General features: G+C 39.1%; 2 protein-coding genes across 2 annotated transcripts in view; both read right to left on the bottom strand.

Annotated features, from left to right (window-relative positions):
* Positions 1-1,106: 1,106 nt before the first annotated feature.
* ddx43 (DEAD (Asp-Glu-Ala-Asp) box polypeptide 43) lies at positions 1,107-15,165 on the bottom strand. The gene is made up of 17 exons (XM_042502649.1): positions 14,817-15,165; positions 14,560-14,615; positions 14,325-14,442; positions 13,823-14,005; positions 13,639-13,720; positions 11,610-11,769; positions 9,305-9,423; positions 9,014-9,124; positions 8,774-8,915; positions 8,216-8,316; positions 6,635-6,722; positions 6,367-6,494; positions 5,881-5,990; positions 5,647-5,785; positions 5,423-5,510; positions 4,086-4,273; positions 1,107-1,182 (listed from the first exon to the last, which is right to left on the bottom strand). Exons 1-16 carry the CDS (start codon positions 15,163-15,165, stop codon positions 4,091-4,093), a joined length of 2,157 nt encoding a protein of 718 aa, XP_042358583.1. The 3' UTR covers positions 1,107-1,182; positions 4,086-4,090.
* Positions 15,166-21,549: 6,384 nt separating this feature from the next.
* The window catches only part of kcnq5a (potassium voltage-gated channel, KQT-like subfamily, member 5a), a 113,062-nt gene continuing 107,651 nt past the window's right edge, over positions 21,550-26,960 (bottom strand). The window contains exons 13-14 of the mRNA XM_042502825.1: positions 23,898-24,024; positions 21,550-23,010 (exon numbers count right to left, since the gene is read on the bottom strand). Of these exons, the coding sequence (XP_042358759.1) occupies positions 21,940-23,010; positions 23,898-24,024 (1,198 nt within the window). The 3' untranslated portion in view covers positions 21,550-21,939. The remainder of the gene's footprint in view (positions 23,011-23,897; positions 24,025-26,960) is intronic.

Raw genomic sequence — 26,960 nt, 5'->3', positions numbered from 1 at the left:
CATGTCCACAAGAGATGCTCATTGAGCCATCATGTATTTGTAACTCCATCAGTATAATGTTTGAATGAATGTATAGGTGACCAAATGTTTGTTCTATGCTCTTCTGTATGTTGTCTATGTTCCTTTTATAAAAATAAAGTACAAAAAAAAAATTGGCCCAAGGCCAAATTTACTAGCCGACCCCTGGTATAGTATGACATCAAAAATGATCCAAAACTGCACAAAAACATCATAGTCGTATGTCATCACAAATGACCCAAAATGGCAAAAAAACATCATCGTATAGTATGTCCTCAAAAATGACCCAAAATACTACAACAATGGCATACAATAGTATGTCCTCAAAAATAACCAAAAAAAAATCATGGCATAGTTTGTTGTCAAAAATGACAACAACAAAAATGTAACAGTGTATAATCTAAAGTCATGAAAGAACATGAATAAACTTCATAGTATTATATATCATCCAAAAAAGCATAGTAAAGTATGAAGTAGTATTGTTTCTCATCCAAAAAACCAAAAAAGTCTCATAGTGTGTCATCAGAAATTGCAGAAAAATGTTATAGAATTGCATTTTGACTAAAATAGCATAAGATAGTATAATAAGGAATCCTGCATAGCATAAAAAAGTCAAAGTACCATCATCTGAGATATTACAACCTATAGAATAGTATGACGTCCAAAACGGCATTAGCAGTCGTTCAAAATAGCATGTAGTATGTCATCCAAAATCGCACAAAGAAGTGAAAGTGTTGTGTCATCTTAAATAAAAATAAGCGTGTCTTCTAAAAAAGCACACACAGCATAAAAATGTCACAGCATAGTATATCACCTAAAAATATTATAAAGGTTTCATAATATAGCATTTTGTCTAAAATGGCATTAAAGGTCATACTATAGTATTCTGTCACAAATAACATAAGTCAAAGCATAGAATACCATAGAAAATACCCATTCAAGTACCTTAAACGATTCAACATTTCGATCACTGCTAATATGTCCTGATAGCAGGATTTTGCCAGTACAAAATGTTAACACTTCTTTATGCAGTTGACAAAGCCAAAAAACCTATTTCTGCTTCGACCCCCACCTCACACACACACCTACCTCGTGTTGTACAGCGGAGGTTTCCTGTCCACGCACCGCAGGCGAGCTCTTGGCCTGGATGCAGGTTATTGCTTTCTGTAGGAGAAATTATTTTGTCATTAAATGAATGAATTGGCTATTTTTTTGCCCTTCAGTGTTTTTAAAGATGAAAAATAAAACAATATTTACCTTCGGCATCATCCGGGGCTGTATTTCAGAAAGCGGGATTACTGAAAACTCTGAGTATGTTGAGCCTAAAATGAGGGAAACTCTGAATTTTCCGTTTCACAAAGCCAGCTCAGTGTCACCCTGAGTCGGTTACTATGGCAACAGACCTGCTCGCTGGCAGGTTCGCTTCCTCTGAGCCTGAGAATGATCGTCCGCTGAACGAGAAGCAGGAAGAAGAGACATGGCGTGTCCTTTTCTTAACAAAGGTGCAGACATGGAGGCACGAATAATTCAGGCTTTTGCATCAGAAGAGGGTTATTAGACCACTTTTGGATGTGTAATTATTCCCGGAGGAATATCTGTACGAAAGACACCGTTTTACATCACATTCCATAATTTATCTTGTCTTCGGACCCTAAATATCAAACATCTCACATCGTGGATGTGCACCATCAGAATATTACACACTGCATCGCTTTTTTTATGCAAACGGCGGTTTCCTCTACAACGTTGGAGATACTGAGCACATTAGTAAAAGTTACACTGGCTTTGAAAAAGCTTCTGCCTCTGTTTGTGGTTTTTCCTGGGCATAAATCAGAAAGGATATTTAAGGATTCACCCGTGTGATCAGATGAATAGATGGGACTCGCATCCCCATCAAAGCTCCACTGCAAAACGAAGGTGACTGTGAATCGAAAGTCAGTCAGTAGTAGATATTCTCCTTTAAAAGTCCCACTTTGTAATTAAAACAGTGTTTTTCTGACTCAGTCTCCAGAGGAAACATTACGCATTCAACTGAATAAATTACACACAAAACCACATTATAAATGTGAAAATTAATAATTTAATCTCATGAAAGACAGTAAGATATATTTGCCCTGTAACAAAGAGTTGCATCTACTCTGCAAACATACCACTTGTGTTCGATAATAAAAAAGCCAGTTTCAAACCAGGAATTAATCCATCCCTGAGATTTCCTTGAAGAATGATTTTTTTAAAGTAATAACTGCAGCCACAAACATTTCAACGTGCGCTGAACCATCTGAGTGTTGGAGTCTCTGCAAGCTTCCTTTTGTGTAATGTGCTGCGAATAATGGTGTTAATTGTTCTGCAGCAAAGGTGATATGTGATGCAGCCCACGTGGCCAGGCTCCGTCCACGACTCACGGGTGTATCGAGAGTCCGCACTGAGCCATAAATTAGCACAAGGTCAGTTGAATGTCGGCTCGCTGCAGAACAAGGGCAAGAATTGAGATGACGATTGGCATTTTCAAGGCCCGCTTCCAGTGTCCGCGAGGCTCTGGGTCACCCCAGAGAGGGCATGCGACACGATCGTGGCCTGTGTCCTGATCGACAATATTGCTGTATTGAGAGTGACAACCTGCCATACAAATACATGAGCCAGAGGAAGACCATCCCTTCAAACCCATCGATGGACAGCAGTCTGTGACTCAATATGTTACAATCATTTTTCAAACTGATGCCCCCATTACCTCCCACCAGCACCCTGTCAGCTTACATTCAAATATGTTGTTATTTAGCTTTTTAATTTTTACATATAAATGAAAGATACTCATCAATTCTTCCCCTGATGCCCTCATGACATAAATCTGTTGAAGCATTCTTTTTTTTTTCTTTAAAATCAGGGAAGAAATCATTTGTCTTTGTTCTCCTCACGCATTTATTTGTCATTATTCTCTGGGAAAACAAACAGAAATGCTTTTTACATTATAATATATTCTTATATATTACAACAATTTCCTTACAGTAAGGGAAACAGCAAAGTAATTAATCCACCTTCTGGTCCGGCTCACCTTTAACCGGTGTTCCAGCATTTGAATTTCTAGTTTTGTTTTAGTCATTTGGAGCTTTATATGGTCCATTTGGTCCAAAATAAATCCACCTTTTACCTTTTATTTCAAGACATCCAATTAATGTTCACATTTAGGCCATAAATTCTGCTTCCAATTACGATTAAATTCTGTGATGATTTTTTAAACGTTCTTTGAGAATTATGAATCATGATGAATGAGTGGACGTTATGAACTTCATAGTATCCTAAATATAGGCATTAACACACTCTGCAATCTTTTCCCAAGCCATCTCAACGCGCTCCTCTCAGCCTGAACATACTCAGAATTGATTGAGCTAATTATCATCAGCTGCTCTGAAACCGAAAACTCAGAGTTTCTCTGCTCAAACTCAGTCGACTCTGAGGTTGGGGTTAGGCTCAGAGTTTGTTGAGCCAGCTTTCTGAAATAGGGCCCAAGAAAACCTCCCGTGATAGTGGAGATATGCGAAAGTGCAAATATGTTACTGTATCATATAGCGAATATCTCAAGTACGCATGCAAACAAAATACAGTGAGTGTCATGTCTCATTAAAACAACAGTTTATTAAGCAGATTTGCTCCTGCCCATGTTAAGAAATTATATAAACAAAATATTCAGAGTGATAGTAAACACTGCTACGGTTGGTGAGTTACGGACAGAAGAAAACTGTCAAATTCGTGCATTTCAAACATTTTCCTTTTTAAAACAAGATCTCAATATAATGAGGTGTAACTGCCTCATTTCGTTAATGGATGATCCAGACAAATGCAAACAAACAACTTTTCAATGACAGAAAAAAATCAAATAAATATACATTCAAAAGAAATGACAACACAGGCAGTGTCACATCCTGCTTCACCCTGCTAAGAAAAAAATAGCATCAGAATACTGGGCGAATACTTCCATGCCTCACAGTGCAAGTTTTTCTATCCATCCAAACTTCAACCTATGAGACCTTTATAGACCTGTGGAAGAAACTTGGTGGTGCGTTTGGACTTACGTGGCTTAGAATCCCCAGTTTTGGTTACGATCCCTGTTTTCTCTTCCTCCGCCATCTCTCCACCCCCCCCGCCCTCCTCCTCCTCTTCTTCCTCCTCCCCCCGGTCCGTCCCTTGGATTGCACAGGTCTTTCTCCCGCTTGTGTTTCTCGTATCGCTCTGCCATGAGCACCAGCTCCTCAGGGACCTCCTGCAACAAGATTCACAAAGATGACATTTTAGAGTGGTTTGCTAGATACTTATTCATTCTTTTTTAAACTTGGATAAAGTACCCTTTTTCCTGACTTCTTTCTAAATCAAAAATGTGTTTGGGTGTATTTATTTTGTATATTTACATGGATGAATATAACATTTATAGATAAGGTATTTGTATACTACTTACTTTGGTAATGGAATATTAGCTTGTTATTTGTTTTTTTAGCAATGTCAAAATGATTTTTGTATAAATCTACAGATGTTGCATATTCTGATTCTTGAGTGAACTTCGAGTGGGTGGGGTTTTGTGTGATAACGGACAAACCTCTGGCAGAGATCGGGCAATTATGGGCTGTATTTAAGCATTGGTTGCATCCCAAGTCTCTTAAATTGCATTCACATTTCCCTCACTTTTATCTTAGTCCCTCCCACCGAGGGTGCATGACGAGATGCACGACTATGCCAGGACAAAGGAAACAAGTAAATATATTATGAGAAATGAGTCATCCTTTCCTCTGAAGCTTCACGTAATGTGACATTATTTATTCATCATTTGTGTCGCTCAGGACCTCCCCTTTTTAGTTTGACTTTTAAATGAACTTTATCTGTTGACTATTTATTCATATATTTTAGTCTGTGTCACAGTTTTACTACTTCCTATGTCCTTTTATAAGTTTTTAACATCTTTATATATTATTTTACTTTGTGCTGTTATCTTTTTATTTACCTCTTATTTGCATTGAGTAGTATTTTTTTTTTATTATTGCTATTTTTAATTTATTCATCTATTTATTTACTTGTTTGTTTAGTTATTTATTTTAGTGTGTGCGGGAATATGAGTTTGGAACTAAATAAACTATATCAAAGATCAAAGATTTTCATCAAGCAAGCCATTTTACAATGTTTTCTATGAAGTAAAGCCCACTATAGCCCTCTATGGGTTATTTGCTAACAATAAAACATACTATTAATCAGCCTGCAGTGAAATACCAGAGAAATACACATCACCGTACATACAGTTACATACCTGTTTAGATTCTGAATCAACTTTCAGTTACACAGAATTTATGTCGACATAAAACATAAAGTCAAAATAACGTGTGTGAGTGTGTGAGTGTGTGTGACTGTGCGCGCATGCACTAACCTGTCCTGCTCGCTCCAGGATGGGAATAAGCTCAGGGGCCATCCTCCAGTTTTCTCTTGTTACCAGGGTAACGGCAGCACCTAAGCGTCTGGGGCATGAATGCATCAACATCACAAACAAACCCAACAGCAGACAGACACTTTCTGTGATTTACAAATGATGTGACTCCAGGAGGAAGCAAAACAAAGTCATCTGTAATCACACATACATGCACACGCTCTTACCCTGCTCGGCCAGTGCGGCCCACGCGATGGACATACTCCTCTATGTTACGTGGGAAGTCATAGTTAAAGACGTGTGTAATGTCAATGACATCCAACCCTCGAGACGCCAAGTCTGTTGCAACCAGGATACGAACACGGCCTGGAAAAAAATTACACATATTCTTTGGTCAATATGAACCTTCATTAATTTAACATTAATTAATTTAAAACCGCATTTTCCTTCCTGTTACGTACTGTCTTTAAAGTCCTTGAGAGCCTCTTCACGGTCACACTGCTCACGGTCACCATGGAGACTTTGCACAGCTAAGCCCTGCAGACACAAGTCACTGGACAGGTCATCAGCCCTGAGATCGCAAACAGAGACAAAACATACACACATGGAGCTGTTAGTATGGGTGGTAAATGCTGCCTATGTAAGTGTATACTTATACTTAATGTACCAGCAACTGTGGGCGTTCCTTTAAACACACAATTTACTTCCTTGTTTCAATGATATTCAAGATTCAAGACGTTTATTGTCATGTGCAAAATAAAAACACAGGAGTTTAAATCCATACAATTAAATTCCTAAAATGCCAGCCTCCTTTCATGTAAAACAATAATAAAATTAGAATAATAAGTTATATAAAAAAGCATGAGATTAAAGTAAGGTACGCTATGCCTCATGCAAATATTGCAAATACAGTCAATGCATATGTTAGTGGCTGACTGCACACTCACACAAGCTTCTTGCCAACAAAGATGAGAACTTTGTCCTGGGGCAGCATGTTTCTGATGAAGTCCAACAGGTAGGACTTCTTCTCCTCTTCGTGGATGACCAGCACTGTTTGCTGCACTGTGTTAACCGCCTAAGACCCAGAGAAACAGAGGATACAGCACACAGAACATTTTAAAAAATTGCCATGAAAAAGTCATAAAGGAATATTGGGCCACATTTTTCAGGGAGAAACAGGAAGAGGAGCCTGAAACTGAGTTAATTTCCACTTACTGCCAAGTCCAGAGTGCCCACATAAACCATCATGGGATTCTTTAGGTAGGATCTGGACAATCGTCTCACACCTGTGGGCCAGGTGGCACTGACATGGAGTGTAAGAGGGAAAAAAGAAGTTTGAATTATATACTTCACATCCTATAACATTTCAAAGACAATCATCTATGAGAAACATGCTGAATACTCGTATGAAACGAGGTTCGGGTATAGATGACGTGCTTTCTTCAAGACTGATCCGCGGAAAAAGCGTCTCAATATCCACACGATGAATGAAAATTCTCTCTTGTGTAGCTGTGTTTAATCTCTAACTATTGTAAGGAAAAAAATGATCTGAAACTCACATCTGAGATTGTAAATAATAAATATAGCAACTTCTGATCAACCCATATCAACTTCAGGTTAAATCCCACTCATTTACATTTTAAATCCCTCCCATCCTGAGAAGTACGCAAACAGATAACTGAGCTGGCTGAAAAGAATCCTAAGTAACAAATTAAATGAATAAAACCATTAAATTCACTTTTGAAGAAGTTTGATTATGATATAATCTCCCTTTCCTTTGTAAAAAAGGTGGATCAGTTATACAGAGTTGTGACAGAGAATATATGTTTCGCATTATTGTTGGAGTATGTAAGTATATGATGCAATGTTCATGTTCATGTTCATTCCTTTTATCCTGATTATTCTTATGATTTATTCCTTATACAAGATATAGTACCGTAATAACTCACTGTTCTGTATGACAATCTAACCTCTGAGGTCAGCGGTGGGAGTGAACGCATGAGGCTCTGGATGAACGTTTAATGATCTGTATGATAATCTAAATCTTTGATGTCAGTGGTGTGTGAAAGCATGACGTGAGGAGAACTTGGTACCTGGAGATATGAAGAGGAGATGTGTGGGATGGATGTGGATCAAAAGGGCGTGGGTGTGTGGTATCTATAATGCTGTTCACCAGGGCACCCAGCAGGGAAAAAACAATTCCTAATAAGGGATTGTCCTTGAGGTTGGCCAATCCAAAGATGATACCATGCCGGAAGGGGAGCCAGATAATGAGGGGAGCCAACCAGAAGATGACTCTTCCTACATTCACATTTTTTGTTATTGTAATAGTATAAAATACTGGATCAGGGAAAGACAGGTTGTCAGAATGCAGGCTGGCTCGCTGATGTTATCGGCTAGGGAGAGGCATTTCTGATCCAGAGCTCTGTAAACTGCTCACTGCTTGCTTGAAAAGATTCACTAAAAGGTTTGAACTTAAAATTCTAAATTCTGTGTGGACATTCACTCATTTTGCTGTTTATTGAGTTGCTTTTAAGAATTCTGAACATAGCGCTCACCCTGGGAGGGTGAGAGTTTTTTTTCTATTTGCAGCAATCGAGAGAAAAACTCCTTCATTATCTCTTAAGAGAGTAATATTTATCTCAGTATTAAGAAATATTTTCCCTGAACTTATCAATGGATTGTAAAACACTGTTAAAGGAAAACCGACCAACACTGGATTGCACTGGCACTCTTTGCATTGACTATGAGATCTCAAACACTTGTTTTCAGTGTTTCCTGTGACTTGACTCATACCTGGTCATGACAGTCTGACGGTCTGGGCGGATGTCCAGGAGAATCTTCATGATCTGGGGTTCAAAGCCCATATCTAGCATTCGGTCAGCCTCGTCCAGCACCTTTTACCCAATGATCAGAGCAGTTATTAAAGGCGACCGTTCAGTACTCAAACACGTCACGAAAAAACTGGAATCAGACTTAAGAATCAGCATCTGAATCAGCGACCTTGACCACCAAAAACGAGTCAGTTCATCTGCAAGTCGAAGCAGACATTTGCGTCAAATTTGAGATATCACATTCACGTGAATAGGACAGATGAGGTCACAGTGACCTCGACTTTTGACCACCAAAATGTGAGTCCAAATGACAGTTTGTGCAAAATTTGAAGAAATTCCCTTCAGAGATTCGGGACGTGGCATTCATGAGAATACGACGGCTGGACCTCTGACGCAGAGGCTTAAAATCAGACATCGAACAAAGAGTGCAACCTTTTACGACACTGGTTTCTGCTCACACATCAGAGCTTTATCATTTCACAGACTGAGGCATGACGATGCAAAAACACAAACAGCTGACCAGGTAGGTGATGGAGCGAAGATTGATGAGCTCGTTCATCTGGAGATCATTGAGTCGGCCTGGTGTAGCGATCACTATGTCCACTCCGGTCCTCACCAGGTTGATCTGGCCTCTCCGATCCCCTCCGCCATAGATACAGATACTGAGAGAAGGAACAGAAGGAGCGGTCATGGTCGAGGCTACTGACTGACAATTAATTATCGATACTAAGATCGCAGATGTGTCATCAGACTGCTGGACCTTTTGTAGCCTCTGTAGTGGTACTTTTTGCACTCAGTTTCAATCTGCAGGGCCAGCTCTCTGGTGGGAGTCAGCACCAACATGCCTGGACCGCCCCGCTCAGCTCTAGGCCTATCAAGAATGGACGGAAGGACAAAAAGACAGAGTTTGACAGATGAACAGGCACAATTATTAAAGCTGCAGCACACAAATGAAAAGAAAGAAAACTGTGATTGACTGAGCAGATAAATCTGACGCCTTAAAGGAAAGATGAGAGTGCACTGAAAAATAAGCAACAGGTCCAGAACTCACACAGGCTGTCCCTCCATGTGGATGAACCCTGGCAGCAGGTAGGCCAGAGTCTTTCCTGTTCCTGTCTGAGCGATGGCGATCAGGTCCTCCCCGCTCAGCAGCGCCGGCCACGCCTGAGACTGGTGAAGGAACAAGAACATCATCATACAATCAAAAAATCAAAGATTAAAAGAACACAAAAAACACAATCTAAGACAAACCAAGTATCTAATCTGCAAATACACTGCGTTCAACTTATTATATAAGTATTAAGAAATATAATTTTTATACTATTAAAAGCAATCTGCAGGCAGCATTAAAAAAAGATTAGCTTTCAGCCTTCCTGAGACTTATTGTAAAATTAGTCAAATAATAACAATCAAACAATTTTTTTTTATGTTGACGTTAAAGGTGTACTATACAGGATTGTGTGTTACTGTTTGTAGACATGCTTTTCAGTTAAAGCGATAGAAAGCCAACCCCAGATTCACTCTCATTTCGTGTTTCGTCTCACGTTATTTGCATTTTCTGCGCTGTTTCCTGGATGCCTTTTGCTAATGATCTGGCACCTGCTCACGACCTTTTTCACAAAGCCATGATCTCATCTGAGTGCTGGAGGGCCACAACTGTCCCCGACACAGGAAACTAGTCAAATCCAAGCAGAGGGTGGAGCCCCTGCACAAAAATACTCAACCACATACTTCTAGTGGGTCTTATGTGATAAATGAGAGGGATATCTTCTGCACGAGTCCGTTTTTAAGTAACATCATGCATAGCATATATTGCATGCATACATTCATAAATTTAACATTATAAGCCAGAAAACATTCAGTCTTTCAAGAGTGAGATGAGAGCGACTGATAATCTCATACATTTATTTTTTTTCCTCACGTAGCACAAGATAAGATAAGATAACTGCCAGCATCAGTGTCAGTATCTTGTTTGTTTATAAACAGAAACTTAAAAAACAACAATTAAAACACTTAAACGCATTCATATGTCAGAGCCGTGTCTGGATGAACAACAGACAAACTCAACAATAGTTTCGATTGAGACTGCAAGACCGGAAAAAATGTTCCAAAGAGAACATCAAAATAAGTTTTGTTTTTAACCACTGACTGGCACAAATACTGATCGACCTGCTTCACGAAGCAGAGGGTGCGGCTGCTCATCAGCTTCACATTTACCACATGAATACTTTTGTCACAGTCATCAAACAAAAACAAGACTGGCTCTGCAGCTATTTGAAGGCACACGCCGGTGAGAATATTTTATCAGACCAAGCCTCTTACTGGGAAATGAAAGTAAAACCTGAGAGGGAGAAGATGCCGTTTCATTTCCCCTTGCAGCACTCTAGTTTGAATTTGGCACCAACACAGCCGCAGAGAGCAACATTTGCAGCTGAACAGCCTCAGGGAAACACAGGATACACACCAGACACTGGCCCAGAAACCATTCAGCAATGTTATAACAACATGCACATTAATCTAATGTGACTCCTGTGGTTTACATTTAAATATACAGATGAATGTTTGAATGTTCGAAATATCTCTGCTTCTGTAGCAGCATCCCACTGGATTTTATGGTACAGGATGAATTAAATTACATTTCAGAAAACACAACACTGTCTTTATGTTTAATTGGAAAAAAAGTTGTCACAGGTATGAGAGCTGTAAAAAAAAATTGAAACTTCAACATGTCAGAAGCCATTTTTAATGTGACACTCGATTTAAATTTAGATCATTTCTTTTGGCAGTAGTACAAGTAGACTATCTATGGTGGCTTCTACTTACTTACTTTGAACAGAGTGTAAACTCTAAATATCTCAATTTAAGAGTTAATTTGTGTACAAACACTATGAATGATTAAGTCCTTTTTGCACAGTTCTCAACATATCGTGTCATCTAAGATTTCTTTTCATTTCTGCTTTTTTGGGGAAAAAAAAAAAGGCTCAATATTTCCCGTCAAGGTCGCCCTAAACGTGGGTATTTCCAAATATTGATCTCTGTAAATCACGGGGATTACCACTGTCAACAGACAGCGAATTAGATAGGTCACTACGAGCACATTTGTCTTTGCAACACACACACACACACACACACACACACACACACACACAGAATAACACAAATATTTGTTCCAAAATGAGGTGCTTTATCAGTAATCGACATAAATGAAGCTACATTAGCGACAGCAAAATTACAATACATCATTTAATCTATTCTTGGAAAAATGTGACTTCTTTTGATTTCAACATGTTCAGCAGTGATACTTTAAAGTAGTGGGATATTATAAAAGTAAATGTGCCCAGGTGCCGGGCTCATACCTGGATTGGTGTCGGTTTTTCGAAGCCAACTTGTCGAATATTCTCCATGATCTCTGGATAAAGCTCGAAGGCCTCCAGAAAGGTGCGACAAGGATTGGGAATGGGCCGCTTCTCCCCCTCCTCCTTCAGGTCGTCCACAAAGATATTGTTATTCTCTTTCCTGTTGGGGAAAAAAATAACACAAACAAGAACATTGTGGAATTCACTGGAAGGGTCGAGAGTGGCTGACTCCAAACCACATTACAAGCTGCACGAGGACACGTACGAAATGTGATTAGCTCTAGTTTATGTTCAAGAAACCACATTTAATCCAAACTGTACTGTATTTCAAACTCGACATGAGGATCAACTGTATCCTGTCCTGTATTTTCCACATCGTTTACAAGTTGGACAGAAAATATTCCTTCCATTTTAAAACCCAAACCATTTCCAATATGGAATAAAGTTAACTAACGGGAATGTGTACAAGTTTCATTTACCTAGAGACAGACTAGAGGGTTCAGTACTTTTTGTCTTAGTCCTACAGATAACAGCTTTGTGTTAACTGTTTGTCTTGCACAACCAGACTTGGACCTCTGTCAATCCCTTGCTGTCAACTACCTTTCCTGTATTTCCCAGAAATGCTCACGATTACTGTAAAGCTTTAAGGATTGAGAATCTCTGACAAATAACAGGCCGGCTTACAAGTGTCAACATGGCAAACCTGCACGGAGCACTCTGAGTGTAACAGCCAGACGAGTTAGATAACACATGAAGAAATGGATCAATGGTGCCACCTATTTGACTGAGGCTGTAATGGAAAATATGCCAACAACAGACACTTGAAGGAAAACTGTTAGTTTCAGATATCTGACAAAAATGGGAGGTTTGGGGCTCTGCAAGCCAGCCAATAACAGCCAAGTAGTCGTGATATTTGGCTCTGTCTGTACTCACAACATTTCAGAATAGTTTTTGAAATAACTCGTGTCTAGTCCAGGTACTTTGGCTGTACTCTTATCGGTTCTTTTGAGGGATTTTAAGGGGGAAATAATGAAGAAAAAAAGAACAGAATTAATATTGCTTTATTTTCCATGTATTTGAGAGTGAATATAAATTAACATTCAGCACAACCGAACCTCCAACAAAGGCTGACTGGATAGATATTGTTACTACCGTCAAGAGACGGAAAGCATAACTTTTTCATTAAATTTAGGGACTGATAAATTCCTGCTGTACTGATAAAGATGGATATTGTATATATATATAGATATAGATATATTTACCATATGAACTGACTTGTGCATCCATCAGTGCAATTGCTTTCATAAATACAAAGGTGCTTGTATGTTCTGCAGTGTTAAACTGTATTTCAATGCTCTTTTGGAAAAAAAATAAAGTTTAAAAAAAAAATTAACAACATTTAATAATAGCACGGTTTTGAACAAATCACTACTATAGACTGTAACACACCTGAGGTGCATTCGGTAACAAGAGATGAAGTACAAGCTAGGCAGGCATAAACTGATTGATTGATTGATTGATTTTTTATTTACGTTGCATGCACACAATGTGCCGAAACCTCATGGTTTATAAGACACCAAAAATTTCACTGCAGCAGTCCAAACAATTAATCACATTTCAATTCATCACAGGAATTTAGAACTTTTTTCTTTTTTTCTCACAGCTCAGTCTTAAACAAAATATTCTGCCTTCTTTCCCAAACTTGAACAAGAACATTTGCAACTAAAAAGGTTCCCTTCCTGCAGCACAGCTCATTTCAGACGAATGTTTTTATCTGACTGCAAATTAGAAACGTAGTTGGTTAGAAAAAACTGCATACGTTTATATAACCTTAACAAACAAGAAATATTCTGGTTTCTATTATTATTTTTCCAGTTCTGATAGCAGAACCATTAACATCAGAGCTTATCAATACTCCGTACTTCAATAATTCAAGAACTGGGGCTCATTTAATAACGGGATTCAGAGCTCATCCCTACAGGTGAGCACAGGGAAGATGACGTGATGAAAAGGTTACTGGCAGATTTACCTCCATTCACGGACTTCCTCTGCTGTGAGCATGGATACGCTCTCTGCTTCCGCGTAAAACTTCTTCTTCATGGGTGGGAGGTCTGAAAGAAGTTGCAAATAGTTAAAAGCCATGAATGAGCCCAATTCATTGAAAAACATGTCACTTTCCAAATGTGTGAACTGTTGTGTATATGAGCGCTCACCCTTCCACTTGAGCTCTTCATATTTGTCCTTGTTTTCCCGGATGCTGTTCCAGTCAATGGATGCATGAGCCGGGGCAACATCTGCAGCTTGCAACGCTGAAGCAGACCAGACAGAGCCATTCTTTACTCCATCACCTTCCCCTCTGTAGCGGCCTCCTCCTCCTCCTCCTCCTCCTCCTGCTCCTCCATAGCCCCGACCAGGACCTGACACACAGATCAGCAGCACAGTAGTGTTACTATCAGATTCAGAACATAAAGAAATAAACAGGCCATAAGTACCCTGCTTCCCTTGACAAAGTCATCAAAGCCGTCCTCTCGCTTCATGACAAAGTCAGAGGACCTGACACCATCAAAATTATGTCCTGTATGAAATAGTCAGTACTCGCTGAATCTACTAAGATACTTTTTAAAAGGTCTGTTCATCTCATTTCATTATTGTTAGCAAAACAAAAATGCAACAGTTGGACCCGGACCAACATTTTCTAGAAAAAAGACATCGTACCATTGCGATATCCAAAGTTGCCATCCGCCACCAGTTCTTCAATCATCTCCTTGGCCTTCTGCTGGGCATCAGAGGACCCAAAGAGGACCACCTCACCTTCATAGTCCCCCTTGTTTATCTAAAAAAAAAAATATATAATAACAAAAAAAGAAAAACAGCAGAGTTACAGCAGCTTATATGAGCTCTACCCAAAGTGTCTGCTCTTCTGCTCTGACACTAACATTAGTGAACTTGCCTTGATCCTCGCACCGGTGCTCTCCTCCAGTTCACGGATTTTGGCTCCTCCGCGACCTTTAACAGGATTAAAATGTATTTAGAGTCAGAGCAAAATCTCCACACATGACTAGTCACAGTTCTGGAAACATAAAATACATTTATGCACAGGTCTTAACCACACAGTGTTTGTAAGGTTAGGTTAGCCGTTAGCATAGGTAGCTAACGGCTAAATTTTGCTACAAACTTCAAACTGTAATTTTGGCTCCGTAAACAAACCTATTATCCTCCCGACTAAAGCATTTTCTACGGTGAAGGTCACAGCCGGAGAAGAGCCCGACTTTTCATCCCCAAATGCTCGTCTTCCCGGACCTCCGCGATCGGAGCTCCGGGGAAACGGCCGATCTTCGCCTCCGCTTCTGTGACTCCTGAACTCGGATCCCTCAAAGCCACGATCCGCTCTGCGCTCTCGCGGAGCTCCAGACCTGTTTCCACTTTTAACACCGAAAAACACATTTTCTTTGCGACAGTCATCACGCGGCGATTTCCACAGAGCCGGAGCTGCTTTTGTTGCAGGTTTCTCGATGGCAGCACCGTCCTCGTCGTACTCATCTTCCCAGTCAGACATCTTTACTCTGCCCGCGTGCAACCTGTCAAATCAACGTTAGTGTTGCCTTCACTTCCGGCGAGGTCACGCTTCCGACCTGGTGATTTTGGAGGGATTTTAATAAATATTATTTGCACAAAGATAGAAAGTATTAAACATATGAAATTGTAATGTGGCATGAAAAGGTGGAGAAATTTGCAAAAAAACAAAAAACAAAACTAAAACCTACATTCATGCTCTGAGGGACTGTTTGGCGCATTTTATGCACTTTTCAATCTTTTCTTTTTCTTTTTGTTTGGCTAATTTTAGCTGCGCTCATGCACGTGGCATACATTTTCTATTTTTGTTCAATCTTGGAATTTCCAGCTCAGTTTCTACATCGTAACATTCACACTATTCAGTGCAAAAAATGCACCACGGAAACCCATTCAAACTGGATTTTATCACCTCAAAATCCCCCACAAAATAACCATTAGGTGACAGAACATGTCTACAAAGATACATAAAATGACAAAAAAGAAAAAAATACCTGAAATTAAAACAAAACAACAAAACAAGTAGACAAAACATGAACACAACAAAAGAACAAAAACATTAACATACACACAGACTAAAAAATGACACAAACTGACTTGAAATGAACACAAAAAAATGAAACACAAATTGGCCATAAAGAGACACAAAAATTTAAAAAAGACATAAAATCACCTGAAATCAAAATAAAACAATAAAGAGACTGAACATGACCACAAAAACCCACAAAAATGATTAAATAAGAGATTTTGTAAAAAAAAAAAAAAAAAAAAATACAAAAAAAGACATAAATAATAGCTCAGAGAGGCAAAATTACCCCAGAGAGAAACAAAAATGACTGCAAATGACACAAAACAACCACAAGGGGCGCATAATTATTACAGAGACACAAAACAATCACAGGGGATACAGAATGACTGGGAAATGACAAAACAATGACCAAACAAATACAAAATATTAGCCTCCCTCAAAGAGAAGCAAAATTACCTCAAAGAGACCTAAATTATTACAAAAAAGACACAAAATTATCACAAGGAGACACAAAATGCATAAAAAAAACAAAATGACCTTAAGTTAAGACAAAATGAACTGAAATTAATACAAAATAATTATAAGGATGCACAAAATGATCACAAAGAGATATAAAACCACAAAAAGATGCCTACAGACTGCAAAGACACTAAACCACCACAAAGTCTGTGTGTCTCGGTCCTTTGTAGTGGGGTTAATGGGGTCCATTGTCTCATAATGTTCCCATGAGTCCCATGATGTGTGTCCCATGACTTACCCTTTACAATTATTATCCATGACGCTGAAAATTTAAAATCCTCATTCCAAAAAATGCGACATAACCATGTGCTACATTTTAGTTTGAGACTTTAATTACACTTTTGTTTTAAAAAAGACACACAAACCCAGACTGTTTAGTTAATTTGTACTTTATTAATGAATAATAAAATTATTTTTGCATTTCTCATCCAAAGAACATAATGTGCACTTTAATAAATTAATTTCAAAGAAATAATAATAATGTTAACATTATCAAGCTTTAAGGCCCAGTTGTGTAATAAATTACTGTTCAAGCAGTAGAGAAATGGTATTATTATCCATCAAAGCCGTATAAAGTCTGTGGCTAAAGCTAAGTGAACTGGATGCCCGACTCAAAATGAGAAGTTTGATCTTCAACTTTACAGTATGCTATAGGCAAAAAGGACCTTTACAGCCCTGTGAAGAGAAAAAAAGATTTTTCATATGCAAGAAAGGCACCCTTAAGCAATTTACAGATTGCAAAAATGAGCATGTTGTATGAGGGGAGTAATTCATCCAATGCCCCAACTGGCTGAGTCCACGAGCTTTCCTTGTGATCGATATCTTGCACCAAAATAACTGACAGTTTTGGTTGGCCTCTTTCATACGTATCAAAACTCAATAACTACAACAAATCTATTCCAATAATAATCATTAAAGTACCATGTCACATTTTCAGGCTCCTCAAACTCACCAAAAACAACTGTGCTTTCATGTTGATGATACATTTCATCAACTTCTGCATGGGCTGTAATCAATCTACACGTGTTTAGAATTTTCATTTGTTAGGCGATAATACTTATTAAATTCTACTACAGAACGTTAATTTCCTAAGTAATGCACCTTCTCACCATTCAAAACAAAGGGAATAAAACTGAAACGATGTCATCAACACGTTAAATTACATTTTTAAGACTGCTGTGACGGTGTACCTCTTAAGACGTAAACATGCAAAAACAAAAATTAAGATGGCTGACATAGTTTTCTGCATAATTCTCACTCAAGAGCAGTCGACAAGCAGGATGGCAGTGAAAACAAAACATTAAGAAACCTGCAGCACTTTTTTTCATAAACCTGCAAGTAAAAATGTCTTAATCTGAATATGGACTAAATGCACCAAAATATAAATGTGTGCACTTGAGCAATTTTAAAGCTTATTACAATTATGCATGATTTTTTGGGGGGTGCAGCAGAAGACATTAAAGAGGCTTTACATTAATTACATTTTAGTTTCAACCTTAGATGAGATTCTGGCTTCTCTTGTTAGTTTCCTGCCAACGTTTCCTTAAGCACATTGGTCTGGATGACAGCACCAGCTGAGTGCACAAAAAATATAATTGAAGGATAACTTAAGCATTTTTCAATCTGGGACATTTTTTCCTTTGAATATGTGTCTAAGAGACTGAGGTAAACAGCAGCTTTTGAAATTGGCCAATTATTGAGCGAGAGGGCAGCAACCAAAACTGGTTGTTTCTGCCACAGACAGGCTTAGGCCACCTTTAGACAAGAACGGCCCTATTAAAAAAGGGGAAAGTCTTTTCTTTTCATGATAAAAAAAATCTGCAATCATATGAGAACACTGTGAGAGCGATCTCCGTGTACACAGATCTGCAAAAACAACCGAAAATGTTGCAGTGTGCATGCCAGGCCAGTAGTTGGCAGTGTAACTTTGTGACACACCATAGAAGAACTCCACGTGCATGCGTGAAGTACGGCAGTGACGTCACCGTTGTCTCAGGATTTGCGCATCGCCAGGTTACCCGGCAACAGAAAGGGTCGCATTTTCAGAAGATTACACTCTGGAACCGGGTTTCAAAAGTTTGCATTTTCAGGCTCACAAAACGCCATTTTCTTGTGAACAAAAGACCAAACTACAACAGAAATGTAGCATTTCATACAAGAACCATTACCGTGTAAACGGCCCCTTAGATTACATTTACAAGGGCCTAATTTTTCACGGCCCTGCAGCAGCTGTTCACCCGCAGTCCCTGTTGTCCCTCTCTCTCTCCTTGTCCAGGTAAAATAGGTGAATAATCATAAATTACTAATAATCTTTTGTGCAACACTAAACCACGTTTTCTGTAAACTAGTCTGGTTACTCTCCAAATCTCAATCATAATTCCACTGTTGTCTTTTTGCAATAAATGAGATCTCATGACACTTCAGAACGAGACTTCCACTTGAGGAGACAATAACAAACAGACCAGGCAAAAGGTAAAGAGATACTTCAGCCAATCTCAGCCTGTCTGCGGCAACAATATCCACCTTTAATGAAGATATAGTGACGTGTTCAAACGCCTCATATGCTTGCATTGCAACCTGTTGCGTCGCAGCCCTCTCACTCAGTATTCGAAATTGTTGTTCACATCTGTTGCTTAGACATAAAGACGTGGAAAAATAGGGTCAAGGTTGAAAAATGTATGTTATCTTTTAAAGGGCACATTTTCTCATCTCACTGACTCGCTCCTGTTTTTTATGTTGAATTTATCAATTTTTTTGACTTCGTCCACAGCAGAATGGACACATGGATAAAATAATTACATGCATGCTGGATCAACAACAGTGCATGTGCATTATATTGTTATCGTTGGCTCCTCAGACGAATTCAAAATACCCTGCTATGTTATAACAGTGCACATTGCACACTGCACTACACTACATCTAATGTTGCTCCGGACTGGGAGGGAATATGTTCAGTCCAGCAGCCTTTAATCATTATTGATGCACATGGTGCAACCAGCACCCAGTAAAAATTAGGGATTGTCAAAACAATGTATTAAAAATACCTTAAAGGATGGTATGTTCGTTCTAAAATTGAATAGTAAGTGGGTTATCCTCATAACTACTCTCAAATTAGTTCAAATTAGAATATAATAATGTTTATATGGGCAGACTTTGTTTGTACTTGTTCGTTCAAGATTTTGAGGGAACATTATTTTAACATGCAGAAGGACATCCAGGCCACCAACGTCGTGTGTGACTGCTCCTCACGTTAAGTATTGCAACAGCTTAGACATGCAGCATCTCATGCTTGGCTGAGAGAGCCCACTTAATTCGACAATTCAGCATTCAGACAAGAAGCAACTAACTCACCAGGCTACCGTCCAACCCAAAACGGGACATAGTCCAACACTTCGTCTTGAGTGATTGCTGATAGGCCATTTTTCCCTAAAAGATTTGCTGCATCCAAGTTTACTGACAACTTGCTGACAGATGAAACTGAGCAGCCAAATAAACATTGAGTAACATTTCTGTTTAAAAAAAACAAAACAAAATGGGACGCTAGTGGTCTGAATACATGCTGAGGGTTTGACCTTTGACCCTTTTTATAATTCAGCTATTCCCATCACTCCGGGCCGCTCCCATAATTTTCCTTTCATTAATTCGTTCTTGGAAACAGTCCATGCAGCAATATGTATGAAAGCTTAAGTAAAAGATGACATTTTACACTGCCAAAGACAGACAGAGTAAGAAGAGTGAGCGACTCTCCAAGAAAGTCGCAGAATACAAGCACTTGTATGAAAAATAAAGTCATCAGTCAGTCACAGCTCTTTGTCAAGTTGGCTGGATCACTCTATGATTGTATGCGTCAGTGTGGTTTTGTGTGCGTGAGGACTGGTTGTATGTGTGTGTTTGTTTGTGTGTGTGTGTGTGTGTGTGTGTGTAGTGGTTTCACCGCATGTTAAGAAAGAAGTGGTTGACCTATCGTTTCCAGTGGCTTCTTTGAGGTTCAACTTTACTCTTGACTTTTGAGATTTGCATCTGTCTTGTCTATGAGCAGAGCTGGGTATCGTTTGGAAAATTACAAAACCAATACCAGTATCAGCACCATTACCAGTACCCTTAAAGTGATAGCAATATCAATAGAGTACTTCACTTGATACTGATAATGTGAACGGAGTGGCATGTAGTAAAGCCAAACTGACGAAATTTCGGCATGATAAATTATCAAGTCTGTCAATACACCACACTCAACCTCACCACACTGCAGACCGTGGGGGTTTTAGCTGCTGCTGAGGGAGTGTGAGCTCCGTGCCATGGACAGTTGTGAGAGTCTGACCACACAGTGACAGGGCTAATTGTTGGCATGACATAGCTAATGATACCTAATAGTAATTAACAGGTTTTAACCACAAAGTTGAGCCGTTTGGTTGTTTGTGTGAGTTTTTTTGGGATTGTTTATTGCAGGGGTGTCCAGACCTTTTTTTGAATGAGGGCAAGATCGGATAATGTAAAAAATACCTGGAGGAATCTGCTTCTCCCATCAAACGGATTATTAAATCATATTAGCAGCTGTAATAGTTAACCGGGCAGACACCGGCTACACTGGCTACGGCAACAAAAAGTCTGCTGATCCGGCAGGGAGTCTGAACAGGTCGGGATCAGATCCCAAAATCAGATCAAATGCAGTTATCGTTTGACTGGAAACATTTTGATACTGCTTGGTACTGGGTTATTTCAGTCAGTACCTTAAAGGTATAGAGTACTGATACCCAGCCCTAGTTATGAGACAAACAGTATTTTCTTCTAATTGTATTCAGTCATTTAACTGTCAAGTGTGCAACAAGGCAGATTCATCACGCTTCAATTTCTACAACAAACACTCCTGCTTGCGTCAGTGATGAGCCCAAACTTGGTTCTTTGGTTTGGGTTTTAGGCTCAGACTGAGTTCAAATGTAGGACTAATGGAAATTACATCAAAAAGAGAGCTAACATTACTCACAGACAGTTATGGTTGTGTTAAACCAAATTATTTTGCTTCCACGCTCTAATGTCTGTTAGGCAGGTGTCGGACTGCAGGCTCAGTAATCACAGTTAACGCTCCTTCCTTGATCTTAATTTTAAACAAATTAAATTTTATCAGCATCATTTTTTATTAATATATGATCTTGTATATGAAAAACCTTATTTGTATAAAGTTGATAAAACTTCTGAATATCTTTAGTTAAAGATGACAACAATTTTTTAAGTTCTAAGTTTAAGTATTTTTCTTATTTTGTACAATGAATGAATATTACATACTGAGAAACAATATATTTTATGTCTCCATCTGATAGGTGGCCATCACAATAAGAGTGTTCATAATATGACATTAATTAGGTGGGGTAAAAAAGTGGTTATAGAGATATCAGTTATAAGCCAAATAAGTTGTCAAGTCGGCATATTAGATATTGGCAAAAAATCCAATACCGTGCATCTCTAGTAATTTTAGTACCGTGTGAAAAGTTTATAACATAATGAAATCTTTATGAAAGTGGACAAAATCATGTCGGACAAAATGTGAATTTTTTTTATGTCCATATGCAAAGCATTGATTGGACATTTGCAACATAATCTGTATAGTTTCCTATAAAAAATACCTTAAAAGTGGCGTCCCCAACAATGGTGTGTATGTACAGTATGCGTATGCGTGCGTGTGTGTGTGTGTGTGTGTGTGTGTTTGTGTGTGTGTGGTTATGCCAGCTGTATATGTGGAGGCTGACTGAGAAAGTCGGGGTGAGGAGCAGCCTCCTCTACAGTCTGTAAAAGGTCTGAGGGGCTGCTGTCGGGTCCCTGGGACAGGAAGCTGAAATGTTCTTCCTCTGGCTCGAGCTTGCACTCACTAATGAAGAGTTCTGTCCCGTCCCAGTTGCTAAGGTCTCCGTGGGCATTGCCACGTTTGCTACTGTTGCTGCTGCTGCTGTTGTTGAGCGCAGAGGAGAGACCGGGGGCACGGTTGTTCAAAGGCTGGCTGAGATTGTGCACGGAGAGGGACTTACCAAGATTGCCTCCCCAGTCTGAGGACCTCTCATCTGGGCTGGACGAGAGCAGCAGCAGGGGGTTCACCTCCAGGCTCATGTGCCTCCTCCAGACCCCCTCGGATTTCAAGCCAGGCTTCTCCCGCAGCTGCACCGTTTCATTCTCAGGGACCGCCTCACTGTCCCCTTCCTGGTCAGCATCCACACTGGACGCCACAACAACAGAGGGGCCCAGGCTCCCCTCGTCCGCCAGGACTTCATCTGTCATATCATCTGGGACGGGGTCAGGGGAGCATCGGAGGTGGGAGGGGTGCAACATGGGGGGAAGTCGGAGGGTGAGACCTCCTGTTGAGGGAGGTGGAGGTGGCAGGTCAGGGAAGTGTGCTCTTTTGGAGGTACCATTGGGCGTCACCAATGTTGGGTAGGGACTATCAGGAGGCAGCAGGGGTGACGGGGAGAGCGAGGCTGTGGACGGGGGGTAGGATGGAGGCGCTGAGTCTGGGGGGCCGTCATCATCGGCAGGTGCCAGGATGAGTCGCAGGCCTCTTGGGTTGGTGTTAAGAGAACGGCGGATTCCTCCGTTGTTCTCTCCTCCGCCGACAACCGAGTCACCTCCCTGTGGAGAGGGGAGGTCCCTGCTGATGATGGAGGTCTGGTAGTCCGAGTTGTGGTGGTTGTCCAGCTCAAACAGGGGGAGCGAGGAGAGGGTGAGTGCCGTGGGGCCTTTTTGTAGGACTTGGCGGTAAACGTCCAACAAAGAGTCCAACTTTGATTCAATGGAAGTTACCTAAAAGAGTGAGAAAGTGATGGAGTTTAAAGGGCTACTGAGTAATTTATGACTTTTTATTGAACTCCATTAGTGTCCAGTCCAGACTGCTCTCACTGGGGTGGCCCAGGTGGGGTGCTGACTTATGCAGGGGTGGCATGAAGTACGAGTGCTGCACACGCATCGGCATAGCTTTAATTTACCATTTTTGTCTACTATACCCATAACTACTTACTACTAACATAGCAACGTCTCACATTCTTGTTTATAGTTTAGTTTATAGATAGATAAGATATAGATAAACAGACCTACCAATCACAACACAACAGAGTGACAACACACGAGATTTCTTCATTAAAGAAACAGTTCCTTCAAAAGTAAATAGTACAAGAGCAAGTATAAAGTGCCAACAAACATTTGAACAAAAAAAGCTTTATTTGTAAAATTAGACATACTCTGGCACATTACAGCCTCTCAGGTTTAAAACTAAATTGCACCAATGAATAAAAATTCAGTTTCAGAATTAATTTTGTTCTGTATTGGTCTTTTTTTTGTTCGTTTGTTTGTTTGTGCGGTTTTATTTATGTCATCACATTGTCATTTGTGTTATGTGTATTAATATTTGCCGGTAAATAAAAATCAGTTAAAAAAAAAACAAAAAAAAAACACTGACACATCTCTGGTGTTTCCAAAGCAGATGTCAGGCCAGAAAGAGAGTTTTGAAGCCAGAAATCCCAGCATATCTGGCACAGTAAATCCTGACTCACTGGTATTGATCAAAAGTCCAGATCAGCTCCTTGCTTCTTATATCATTATCATTACAGGGCAATAAAATCTTGCAAATGCATTTTTAAAGAATACTGCTGATGTAGTTGTTCCCGTCTCAGATTTTTTTTTTCAAAACTCACCTGTCTCTCCACTTTACACACACGTCCCAGCATGCTCATGCCCTCCAGAGAGTCTCCATCTGGGTGCAGTTTGTCCCTCATCTTCTTATCCACAGGGATCTGGCCTTTTCCCAGAATCTGATCCACCCTGATCACACACACACACACATGCACCAACACACATATACTGGTGTTAATATTCTTAAAAATAATGATGTTGTAATAGAAGAAGGCACCCCAAGCTTCGTTTCAGGTTATCCCAGGTCACATAACAAACCTAAAGCAGCAGCGGGATGTTAAGGTTAGAGTTAGTAAAACACACACAACACACTGTCACATATGTCTCATACAAAGATATTGTATCTTGACAGTTTTCAGTTTTTCTGGAATGAAGAAAAACAGTTCGGGTTTCATGCAGTATGTAGTTTGCATGGGCTCTTTTCACAAGTAAAAACCAACATGCTCCCAAAAAATGACATTTTGACACAAGTCACAAGGTAAGAAAATAAAGGCACAAGTCATTTTTGAGCACATACATCTCAAAATAGCTTTATAAATACAGTACTGCTGGGTGAAAACCTGGTAACTCAAGCTTGACAGTGTTTTTTTGAGTTTCAATACATTTAAGTAAAAATGTTCACAGTCTGAGCAGGACTTCAATACTGGAAAGTTACAAGTTTTTTGCAAAACAACATTAATGTTCCATTCCAAAAGGAATAAGGAAACTTAAATCCAAGTCAAATACTAAATAGAGAGCTGTAATCAGATTACCAGTAAATCAGTAAATCAGTAAAAATCAAGTTCTCTTACACTATAATAATGTTAAATTAGTGAAGTTAATTAAGTTTGTATATCTCTAACATGCATTGATTTTAAAGAGGTCAACACCCAGGAAATTCTACACATGATTTTGTTTTATCTACCATAAAACGCGTGAATTAATCTAAAAAATAAAAAAAAACCCACTTAAATTAGCAACATTTACACACAGATGTTTCCACTTTCTGGTGAAAGGGAAAATGAAGAAGTATGGAACTTTACATGTGACCTAATGTAGCAATGGGGATGATGTGTTTGGCTTGTTTGTGAATTAATGTTAGTACACATTTGGATTAAATGCAAATGTGCATTAAATGCAAATGTGTCTGTGAATCAGACTGAGATAATTAACACTTTACCAAATGGCTGGAGTTAAATGCATTAGAACTATCATGTTTTAAATTAACATGGTGTTTTTTTCTTTCGCATTCAACACAAAATTAATTGTATGTCTAAATGTTCTGGTACTCACTGTATTGTGTAATGAAAACTCCAACCACCCGGTGCCATTAGAAAATAAACGTAAACGGCGAGTATTTGCATCCCTGCAGGCATATCTGTTTGCGTGTTACATTTCACAGTCAATCAAACACTTTAGGGGACAGCAAGGACACTAGTGGTCATGATAGAGGAGACTAATGGGATTCTAATGTAGGTAAAAACTTAAATAAAATTAAATAAAAGTAACCCTGAGCCAGGGAGCTTCTTCCTGTTGTTGCTGTAATAATAGTGCAGGGCAGGAGAGGACATGTTCCTGGGTCGGCTACTCAGGCTGGGACCAGAGCTCGCTGCACTGGCCAGTCTGGAGACAGGAAAAAGACTCGGTCAGATACATCAACACACACACACACACACACACACACACACGAAAGCATGAAGCACAGGTGGACAAATGAATAAATCCAGTCCTATATTAACTGACTATAACACATTTGGCATGTAGATAAACACAGAGCATGAGAGGGAAAAATGGGCTGATAATGTAGTCATCAATAGTCGATTTTGACATTTTTATATTAGTCGTGTTTTAATTTCTAAATATTTTGATACAAAAAAATGTTCAGCTTGACCATCTATGTAGATGGTAGATGTAGATGGTCTGCATTTTTATTAATGCCATGGCACAACATTTTATAAAACAACATTTAGACTGGGATGTCATAAATTCCACTCTAATGCATTTTTGACAGTGCAAATCATTCAGTGAAATTAAACAAATTCGAAGCATACATTTTGCACCTCCGTCTGCTTGTCATAATGTTGGACACACTGAGGTTTATATTTAGATGTTTTAACAGCATCAGAGAGTAAAATAACAAAAAAAGAATCTATTATTCTAAAAAACACAGATAATATCGATGTTTAACAGTAATGAGTTATCTTAAATGTACAATTTACTCACGTGGTCTGTGTATATCTACAGCCTTTTTTCAAAACATTCATTTCATACCAACACACACATTCAGAAAACGAGCATGATGTTATTTTACAGAAGTACTACCAGCATCACCTACAGCACTGCTTCATTACGCACAACACACCAGATGACCAAAAGCTAAAGACAAATTTCCTTTAAATAAATTTAGTTCTAAATGTGAAAGTCCTAATCCATAACTACATTATAGTAACCCAGGCTGAAATAATATATTCAGCTTTGCTTTCCATAAATTAAGCGATTATAGACCTCTGATCCAAGTAAAAGAAAGTCTTTTTATGTGGCTTTAAGTTGCAAAAAGAAATAGAAACCGAGTGGATTTTGTATGAATGAATGAATGAATGAGTGAATGAAGTTAGATTATTCATGCATCTAATGTTGTAAATGGAGTTTTATGGGGCCAAATGAATTATGGATTGAGGCTTTTACATGAGGACACAATCGATGCACTTTTCTTATGTGTTTACCTACAATATGTTAGCTGGCAAAAAGTTTCAGTTGGTTGAGGTAGTCAAGGTGCCCAAATCTGGACTATCACATAGTTTTCAGTGTTTCACAAATGAATAAAGCATTGGTATTTAAAATATAACAGAACTTTCTACTAATTGAATGAAAAAGGTGTGATAACGGACCACTTCTGAAAAATGTGTCATGAAAATGTGAATAACTGTTGGCCACTGCTTGTTTCTCAATGCATATCTATGTATATCGTTTGTTTGTAACATCTGAATCAATAACTTGACATATTTTGATAATTTGTTTGTGTAAAACTTTTCGATAATCCATTACTTGAGCTCCTTGATGACCTCTATCACCAGACCTGTGTCAAG

This window comes from Plectropomus leopardus, chromosome 15 (assembly GCF_008729295.1).
Source record: "Plectropomus leopardus isolate mb chromosome 15, YSFRI_Pleo_2.0, whole genome shotgun sequence".
In the NCBI taxonomy this organism is placed as follows: domain Eukaryota; kingdom Metazoa; phylum Chordata; class Actinopteri; order Perciformes; family Serranidae; genus Plectropomus; species Plectropomus leopardus.
Note: the sequence above shows the minus strand (reverse complement) of the source record. Positions and strands in the feature narration are given on the sequence as shown.